At 33.6% G+C, this 10,177-nt stretch overlaps 2 protein-coding genes across 4 annotated transcripts; both read right to left on the bottom strand.

The window, feature by feature from the left end:
* Nucleotides 1-700: 700 nt before the first annotated feature.
* On the bottom strand, nucleotides 701-1,220 carry LOC114725656 (ubiquitin-conjugating enzyme E2 5A-like). The gene is made up of 2 exons (XM_028912181.1): nucleotides 965-1,220; nucleotides 701-870 (listed from the first exon to the last, which is right to left on the bottom strand). The coding sequence occupies exons 1-2, from the start codon at nucleotides 1,032-1,034 to the stop codon at nucleotides 701-703; spliced, it is 240 nt and encodes a 79-aa protein (XP_028768014.1). The 5' UTR covers nucleotides 1,035-1,220.
* A 1,261-nt stretch (nucleotides 1,221-2,481) lies between these two features.
* On the bottom strand, nucleotides 2,482-5,780 carry LOC114725644 (rac-like GTP-binding protein RAC1). Of its 3 annotated transcripts, XM_028912171.1 has the most exons (8): nucleotides 5,440-5,774; nucleotides 4,657-4,744; nucleotides 4,458-4,567; nucleotides 4,317-4,380; nucleotides 3,323-3,387; nucleotides 3,144-3,209; nucleotides 2,984-3,057; nucleotides 2,482-2,946 (listed from the first exon to the last, which is right to left on the bottom strand). In XM_028912171.1, the coding sequence occupies exons 1-8, from the start codon at nucleotides 5,536-5,538 to the stop codon at nucleotides 2,916-2,918; spliced, it is 597 nt and encodes a 198-aa protein (XP_028768004.1). In that variant the 5' UTR covers nucleotides 5,539-5,774; the 3' UTR covers nucleotides 2,482-2,915. The 3 variants fall into 3 exon arrangements, with proteins under 3 accessions (XP_028768004.1, XP_028768005.1, XP_028768006.1); XM_028912172.1 differs by having other exon boundaries at nucleotides 2,482-3,057; XM_028912173.1 differs by lacking the exons at nucleotides 2,482-2,946; nucleotides 2,984-3,057 and having other exon boundaries at nucleotides 3,157-3,209; nucleotides 3,323-3,404; nucleotides 5,440-5,780.
* Nucleotides 5,781-10,177: the final 4,397 nt, after the last annotated feature.

Raw genomic sequence — 10,177 nt, 5'->3', positions numbered from 1 at the left:
ATATAGAGAGCTGACAATTCTTTCTCATGCTGTGTGCACTGTTCCTTCCGGTGGAGAGGAAAGTTTGACAGGCCTCACCGGTCATTTTGGGGAGAGAACGACGTGCGATGGACTATTAACTTGGATAATAGATAAAGATGATATTCGTCGGTATCTATTTATAAGAAAAATTTGAGCAAAGTACAAATATAAAAAAGAAGTTAGTTAAAATTAGTTAAAGGTATTAATAAATATATAAAAAATGTTTTTTTAAAAAATATTCTTATTTATAAGGGAGGAGAGTAAGAGAGAGAATAAAAACTTATTAAAATAAAAAGAATTATGCATTAAGAAATAAGATAAAAAATATATAAAGTATTAAAATAATTTGAGTAGATTTAGGGAAGTTTATTGAGTTAGTTATTTGTAATAATTAGGTGTTGCCTTCTCTCAAATACTGTTGCTAATTATGTATTAGTTAAAACTACTATTTGATTGAATTTTTAATATATACAATTACTACAATGATTATTTTGAAAAAAAATAGATACATATGAAAAACAAATTAGATTAGGATTTTATATTTAGAACCAAATTGAAAGTCAAATTAGTTCTTATATTAAGGATGGGAGCTAGTATTAAGGATGATTTAATTTTATAATTCTTGAAAAGAGATTTGATTTTTAAAGCTCTTACCTATCATTGTCATATATGTTGAGTCTTAAACTATTATTTTTTCCCAAGAGAATGTTGTGGTGCAGACCTTGGGAGGCTTGAAAGGGTAATTAGGAGGAAAATGGATGGTAACAAGGAAAACACCACCAGCATGGGGACTGTCATTAGGACCAATGATGGTTGCTTGCCCATGGAACGTATCTTCTCCAACAGGACCTGTTTGTCACCATAACAGCCATATCACAACACATTCAGGGGAAATCAAAGGAAAAAGAAGAACCAGTTAAAGTTGTTTTCAGGTGTGCCCTACCTGCACTGCATGACGTTGGGGGGTCTCTCTGCAAGTCTTTGAGCTCCTTCAGAATTCTCTTGGACGCCATTAACGTGGGGCGAGGAAGAGGAATGCAAACCAAATGAGAATTATGGTAAGCTAGAAAACAGGCACTGCATATTTAATGGAGGGAATGGGCGGGTGGCTTCCAGGGAGATGTTGAGTTCATGAAAGTGGGCACAGTATATATTCCTCAACATGCAGCAAAATAAGATGTCAAGAATCTATCGCCTTTCACAAATTCTGGGGGAATTCGAAAGATGTTTGCCATTTCACACTGTTTTTCAAGTTTTCCAAAGCCTTTTCTGTTCCCAATTTTAATTGACCATAATTAAATTAAGATCAGCAGGTAGTTACAGAATCCCGTATCATATCAATGATGCTGAAAGCACCATAAGTATTCTCCTCAGATTTTTTTTTATTAAATCAATAAAGTTGAAAAGTAAATTTTTATGAGGGATTGGCTTAGCACTCAAATAATTTATGTAAAATAGTAAAATCCAATTGCCCCTTGGGATGGGACCATGTTGCCACTTGCCAGTTGCCAAAAATACAACTGTAAAGGCATGAGTTGCTTTCTAGCATCCTGGTGAGATACTGCAAGGCGCACCTTCCTGCTTCTTTACCCGATCAAAGCTTTATATGTATATGCAAAAGAAGTAGCTCAAGTTATGCAAGTTTGAACACATCGATTTCAAGATATTTGCAGTATCAGAAGTTCAAGCTTACCGAGAAGGAATAAATCACTATTGGAGAAAGTCATCCTTAATCTCAGGTAAAATTAGTTCTACACGTGTATCTCTGTTTTTTTAACCGAAATTCTACTACAAAGATCACGAGGAGAAGAAAATTGGTGGGGGCGAAAAAAAATTCCCAAGGAGCCTGACAGCATCAGCCCACCCGCCTCCAATCGATGAGGATGAGTAATGAGGCCGAACTAATCACAAGAATGTATTGAGAGTACCTTTTTTTAGCGAGACCCTTCTTTTAAAATCAAATTTATTTAAGAATCTCTCAAATATCACCGATTCAAAAAACAGACAACGTTGAGAATCTGATGAAGTTGGAGAAACATCATGCGCCATTCCCTCTGAAAAATGTCGAGGGCGATGTACACTCCCCTCTCCAAGTACGTAAAGTTGCTGGCAGCTCTACACTCTGCTCTTTTGACATATTTAACTCATTTAATTAGATTAAAAAAGTTATGTAAGACAGTTAATTATAAAATATGACATTTTTTTCTACAACGCTATAATCACCTTCCTTAATATCCTTCTTCCATCCCTTACTCAATTAATAAGGATAATTTTAAAAAATTAATAAATATAAAAAATAAACATTATATTTGAAACCAATATCAATTTAATAATTAAGTATCCGAAGAGTACGTTCTTGTGAGTTCAGATTGCTCGTTTGAAATACAGGTATTATTCAACTCACTTGTCATTTAACTTGCGTCAAGTTGAAAGTGTTCTCAGCCTTTCGTCATCTGAGAATTTTTTATATTAGATAATTCAAGCTAAGCTTTTGGTTAGACCACTGCAGATATATTTTACAGAATTAACACTGAAGAGAATGAACTGCAGTCACTCTGCTAAACAGCTCATAACCATAATTACATATTATATAGTTCACATCCAAAGGAACGTTATAGTATATTAGATTACAACATGAATAAAGTCATGCCCACAAACGAAATAGCCTTAATAGAAAACGTCAGGAAAGCAGCAAGCTTGCACGTGAAGGGTTCCAAACGTCACGAAATCATGCCTATACAGATACACACACAAACAACTAACTTGGATGCTCATGAGTCACAAATACAGTCAGTGTTGGAGCCATGGAGCAACTGCTTCCCATAGGATGGAAACAGAATATAAGATATAGTATAGTGAAGAGTGAAGACTACTGGTAAATGGCTAGGGTCATGTCATCCTCCAAGAACTAGCATGTAAAAACAAGGGAAGATCTCACAAAATAGAACAGGCCTTTTGCCCCTTTCTTTTCTTTTTCTTCTGCTTCGGGGGCTGGAGAACAACTTTGATGGCTGCATCAAAAACTGCTTTCACATTCTGTATTCACACAAGGATTGGCATCAATCAGGTTATAGCATGTTTTTACTCCATTAACTTTAAAGATGCAAATAACATTTATTTACCATCTGAGTTTTTGAACTACACTCAACATAAACAGGAGCGCCAATAAGTTTTCTTAGTTCCTCCCCCTTCAAAAAAGATAGAGTATAAGACCGTTTATCAGTAAGTTTTAAGTTCTGACCTTTCACTAACAAATAAAGGCTAATAGACAAACAGAACACATAAAAGCAGTAACATATACCTGAGCCGTGGTGATGGGCACTGCACCAGGGTGGTCTAGAAGGAACTGCTTATCATCCCGAAGATCTGAAAGACGGATTCAGCTGCCATGATTCACCAAAGCAAACTAACCAAGAATTGTCTAAAAATGAATCCATCAACTACATGCTTTTAGCCTTATATTTAGGAGGAAACATATTCCTAAAGAAGCTATCTGAAAACCATTAACAAAAGTTTTGGCGCTGTTAACGACACTTCTGTTACATGATACTTGAAGTGGAAATTAAATTGCAAAAATTATCCTACACCGATGCACTGAGTTGTGTAATAGCCAGCTACACTTCGTTCCATCTTAATCATCTGAGACACTTCAAACGTCAAGACTTCAGAAGACTCAGTTTACAGAAAAGTAGAAAGGGAATTAAGATGAAGATTAACCAGGGTACCTTCGTGATAAAAAAATTCTGAAGACAAATCCAATTAAGATGCTGCTATCTATTCACCATTTATATTTTAATCATAAGATAAGCTTCAACAATTGGGTAACATTCCTCTTTCCATCCCTACTATATCACAAACTTTCTCGCTGTTATGCAGTTAATGAGAATACCTATCTCCACTAAGCATCATAAAGAAAAGCTCCTATATAGATCAGTATACAATAAAAACACCTAAGGTCAAAAGATAAACATAAGTTCGTAGTGAGGAACTAATTGACTGGGGAAAACAGCTGAGAACTTTGCTTCAGTGGTTCTGACTTCATTGTTCTCTCAGCTATATTCTGATAGTCAGATGTTAAATCGGAAGGTGAGAGTAATAACATTATATTGAAAAGTAACTATCCCTAAAATTGGTTTATGGCATCGTGTGTCTCTTGAAATCGAAACTCTATTGAATGGTTCCTCTTGGTCAAAACTTGATGCCTATGAATTATGAGTGCACCCAGGCTTAGCCAGTCAACACCTGTATTAACATAGGCAATGCAAGTAAATATAATGAAGGAAGAAGATTCTAACCAAGTTTTGTCCCAACTAGAATAATTGGGACGCCAGGTGCATAGTGCCTCAGCTCAGGAACCCACTGGAAAAAGAGAGAAGGACCATTAGTCGTGAAAAGAAAGGGACAGAACAAGTATAAAAGAATAAAACATTACTTACTTTCTTGGCAACGTTTTCATAGCTTGCCTTGCTTATGAGAGAGAATGCTAGCAGAAATACATCTGCTCCACGATAGCTTAAAGGTCTTAATCTATTGTAATCTTCTTGGCCTGTTTCATGTCATTAAAACATCAGAACAATGAGAGCACTCTTCAGAAGTACCAAGAAAAATGAGACATAACCGTTAATAGAAGATTACCAGCTGTATCCCACAACCCCAGATTCACAGTGCTTCCATCCACAACCACATTTGCACTGAAATTGTCGAAGACAGTTGGTACATAATCCTGTCGCCAATGATTACAAATAGACAAAGGATGTTTCAGTCATTGCATGTCAAATTATGCTCGTATGAGAGCAAAGTGACAAAGGCAAGTCAAAGATAGCAAAGCGATGGATATTGAGATTACTGCATCATCAATTAAAATAAAGGAACGAAGTTTTAATGTCATAACTCAAATTCAAATTCATCAAGTTTCAAGAATTACAGGGCTTCCAAGCTCCAGATATCAATGGATATAAAGTATTTAGTTAATAGCACTGCGGCTGATTTCCCAAGCTCCAGATTCAATGCAAGAAAAATCGTGTCTAGGAAGAGATCAAGTTTCAAGCATAATTTTTCTTCCCTTTACACTTTCCACCCAACAAATCAATCGCCAATCGAATTCAACAGTCGCCTTGAAGAAAGGTCCACGAAGATCGCTTGATTACAGCAACTCAACGTTGCTTCTTTTGAAAAAAGATTTGCAATAGTAGAAGGTCCAAGACAACAGAGCCGAGGGGACACTGTGAACAAGGGAAAATAATGGAATAAAGAAAAACAAACGCAAGAACATTTCTTTTTCTTCAGAAACAACGAGCCTCATCCTCACAACTTCTTCAGTTCAACAAAACCCAGCAACAAAACGAGTTCAAATGTGAAGAATGTCAATCTTTCTTCATCTTTAATACATTTTCTTAGAGAACAAACAAATAAACTCACCGTAGGGAAAGTATTGCTGGTGTAGGAAATAAGCATGCAAGTCTTGCCGACGGCTCCGTCACCCACGGTGACACACTTTATGAACCTCGAGGCACTCATTGCAGTTCACTTCTTTGTTTACACCCAAAACTTCTTTGCTCCGATTTTAGCTTCTCCAGCTGGAAATACTAATTCACCTGGCAGCCGTGTTGATCAAGTTCTGAACTTTTTTGGCATAGCGGGGAAGTCCCTGAAACCAAAAGAAAGGAGACCAGGAGGACGGAAAGGAATGAAATGTCAATATGTCATCCGTATGAAGTAAAAGGAGAAAATTGAATCTTGGGGACTGGGGAGCTGGGCCTGTAGAGCCAGCTCTTGCCAGCTATAGTTTATGATACACACCTACTTCAATACCACAATCTCGGGCCCTGATTCGACCATTTAACTTGTACTCACCAACCGCTCTCGTTTTCAAGTTCCGCTCTTCCCACTTTTTTATTATTTCTTTTAGTAAAGACAGAGACTTTATTTTCTACTATGTGATTGAAAACCTAAAATATGGTTACCGTTTGATTAAAACATAAAATTTTCGGCCAAAAAATTAGAACGTAGAAGTTTAAGGAATATTTAATGTTTATTTATCATTTTATGGCAGTTATAACTCCTTTGAATTAGGGCAAGTAATCCCTTAAAAAGGGGGGAGGGAAGCTTTTGAAATTGATTTTTGTATGGGCTTACGTACATTGCCTTTCGTATTCCTGCTCCTCATATTAATGCTTACGAAAAATGTGGAATAAGAAGGTTGTGAAATCCTCGTGAGTAAAATTAATGAGAGAGTGTGTGCTTGGGGGGGGGGGGTAATATAATGTGAGAATAAAGTTAATGTGTAAATTTATAACTTATGAACTGCATTTAAATTCAAACAAACAAATTTTGCAAGGATATCTGGCGTCAGATCTAAGTATCTCACCTATTTAATTCGCTAAAAAAGGTCATTTCGACCCTTTCATTTTAACCAATATTGATATTAGATATAATAATATATCTTATTTTACTGCAATTCTATTGGTCAAAGGTTTTAAAATCGTAATTCCCTTTTGTCGGGAATGGTAATCATATTGATAAAGAGACAAACTGCTGCTGTATAAAATTTAGGGCCAACATTTGAAGCACGAATATTATGTCCCTTCCCTGTTAACTTATCGGACTTTTCCAGATTACTATTTTTCTTAGAAATTATTAATCAAATTCAAAAGACAATATTCTTTTAGAAATTGAATTGTCACATTATTATGGAATTTTCAAATTAATCTTTATTATGGAATTTTTGTACAGAAAATTAAAAATATGAGTAGTTTTTTTTTAAGAGAGAATAAATCCCATAATAAACTAAGTCAACTAAATTTAGAATTAATCAACTACCATTCCATGACGTACTGCAATAAATTAAGGTGAGGGGTTAGAGCAGTTGCATATCGAAATTGAGATATACTCTTTTTTCTTTTTCATTTTTTAAGGGAAAAAGTTTAGGCAAGCTGTACTGTATTTTAGATATTTGCTTGGTCAATTTTGATGAACATGGGTAGGGCCCAACGTGGTGCCAGTCTCCCAATTATGTCTCAATATTGTCAATGGTAAATAGCTCAACCCTGACCTCTCTTTATCACCCTCCTCATCACTTCATAAAAAATTGTAAAATTATAGAGCCTAAAAGAACATTTAGTTAAAACTATAGAGATGGGAAAAATACATACAAATTTGGAAAAATGTGTGGTAAAAAGATATAAAACTAATGAAATGTGTGTGAAAATGGAAGAGGGGCCATGCTGCCTTTATTTGGTTATCAAATGGAGGATGGTGACAATTTTTTGTGTGTGGCCAAAGTGACAATTTAATTTGGATGGAAAATGATATGTGAAAGAGAAATGAATGCTTCTCATTAATTACAGTTATGTGACAACTGCAGAGAGATCATCATGGACCACCTCTTGCCTTTGTGATCGAGGAAGCCAGACTTTGCACAACAAAGTCCTGTTTTGGTCGCAACAATAGTATCATTTTTCTAGAATAGTAGGAGTATCATCCATTAATATTTATCTTCTTCCGGAGATTAATTGAGGATAAAAGGATCAGTACCTTTTAATTATTCTTGTTTCATTCATATACATACATATATATATATATATATATAAAGATTAGGAATTTAATTTCCAATCACTTTTCAAAAGACGCAAGACTAAGGGGGTGTTTGGATAGAAACCAAACCATGGTTTCAGAAGTGCTTTTACGGATTACGAAGTAAATATGTGGAGGAGGTTATTTCGTTTTGCGGAAAAGTGCTTCTGAAACCTTGGTTTTGGTTTTGCCAAACACCCCCTAAGTCCATTCCACTCATTTCAATTTAAGTTATCATGATCACACAATATATTCATGATTACTCAAATTGTCAGATATTCCATATTTGCACCAACAATTCTTTTGATTTAATAGTTGACTTTTAAGTAGAACTAGTTCTGGCTGCCTTTGAGTATTACTACCTCCAATCCTTAATATAAAAACTTATTTAACTCTTATTTTGATCTTAAATATAAGACTCCAATTTATTTTGTCTTTCTTATTTATTCATTTTTTTTAAGATAGTCTTTTTAATAATAGTGGTTCTAACCAATACACTTGGTTAATAAGAAATTAAGAAAGAAAACACTTATTTATTGCAAATAACTAATTTAACTAGTTTTTTTATTTTATTCAAATTAATCAACTAGCTCTTATATTAAGGACAGGAGTGGAAACAAATTAGGCGTCCTGTCAAGAGCCTATAACCTGACTTGGCTTGGCTTGTTTTCCAATAAAGACAGGCTCAAGCCTGTTTAACTAAACAGGCCAGGCTTAGGCTCTTTAAAAAAGCCTGTTAAGCCTTTTAGCCCAGCCTAAGCATGTTAGAAATTTATAATTATAATATATAAAAAATTAGTTAATGATATTATTTTTAATATGCTCTTTTAATTTATTTTTTAATTTTAATATATAATTAATAGCTTAATCCTTTCTTAGATTTTAAAGTTTAATTGACAAGTGAAGATAAAAATATAATTTAAAATAATAATAATAATATCAATAAATAATGTGATCTTTAAATCTTAAAAATATAAATAAAATAGGAAAGAAAAATTTTGTTCCAAGAATGATAAATTAATTAACTTATGTGTCATGTTAATTAAAGTATGATACCCTCTTTATTCATTGTAAAATTAATAGTTTTTTCTCTTTATTTATTTGTCTTAATTTTAATTTTTTTTGTGTACTTAAATGTAGTCTTGTTCCCAATTTTAACATACAATTACAATTAGTTTTCAATAATATTCTTGTAAATTGTAATTAAGAGTTAAAATAGTACTTATCATACTAAAATTTAAATAAAAGATAAGACTAAAAAATTAATTATTATATACGTCTTTTTTAATCTTAGCTTTTTAAAAAAATAACTGTAATTTGAATTTTTTTAAAATGCAGGCTTTTTAACATATTTCAGGCCAGGTCAGGCCTTTATACAGGCCAGGCTTAAGTTAAAAAATAAGCCTGTAACAGGCCACAGGCCAATAGGCTCCAAAACAAGCATAACCTATTAAGAGCAAAGTCTGGCCTGACCTGGCCTGTTTCAACCATTAATTAAAGATAAGATGTAGTATTAGTTAAGAAACAACTCTCTCTAGTTTTTAATATAAGAATCACTTACTTATAATTTAGTTAAATTAATAAATATAAACAAATTAGTACATGATATTTCTAAAACAGTAAGTTACAGTAGTTAGAAAAAATGATAAATATAAAAAATAAAATAAATTGAGATTTTATATACATTTACAAATTGATGACGGAAGCTATATCACATACAATACAGAAATTGAAGTCATTGGCACTGAACGAAGAATCATTATATTTAAATAATTCAAAAATGAAGATTGTTACATCAAACCGATAAAACTTTTAAATCAAGTGTATATGGTCTTTGGCATCCACGAGTCGCAGGCTAGGGCTAATAGGACAAATTTAACAGCTTAATAAACACATCAGCCAACACAGGAAACTTAATGTAGCAGAAGAAGGATCCATGTGCAAGCATGAGCCAGCACAAGTTCTTTTACCACCCCTCTAGTCTCTAGATTCCACCTACCCAAGCTTATTTAAATACTTGTTCCTTCAATGTCTTTGAAAATCTCCAAGCCAAGACAAAAATCTCTCTGCATTAATTTTATGTAGCCGTGATCCATCCGATTCAACACGATTCAGTATACCAACATAACTGAACTCTCTAAGCTCATCTTTATAGGGTCAGGCTGATCGATCCTTATCAAAATTTCCACACCTGCCTTCACCTAACAACAATCAACGATTGTATTTTAATAACATATTAAGACAAAGAATTAGAATAATAAATTAAAAGTATTTTTATTGTAAAAATTTTGAAAGCGGTGTGGACTTATAAATTTTTTATTACTCTTCTAATCATAAATATAAAACTCTTATATACACTAGTATAAGAGTATTATATTTAGAACCGGATGAGTACATGATATAACTTTTCATTGATCAAAAGGTTTATCTGTCAAACTTGGTGCTAATCTTGATTGCCATGCACAACATTTTATTTAAAAAACAGCATTAAACTAAATCACACATCTTAAAAAAAACATGTAATTTAAGGAAAGTTAGATGGCAAAAGTCCAAGGTGGATCAGGGATCAAGCGCCAGGGGCCAA

This window comes from Neltuma alba, unplaced genomic scaffold (assembly GCF_004799145.2).
Source record: "Neltuma alba isolate B1F8T4 unplaced genomic scaffold, ASM479914v2 tig00012259_pilon, whole genome shotgun sequence".
Taxonomy (NCBI): domain Eukaryota; kingdom Viridiplantae; phylum Streptophyta; class Magnoliopsida; order Fabales; family Fabaceae; genus Neltuma; species Neltuma alba.
Note: the sequence above shows the minus strand (reverse complement) of the source record. Positions and strands in the feature narration are given on the sequence as shown.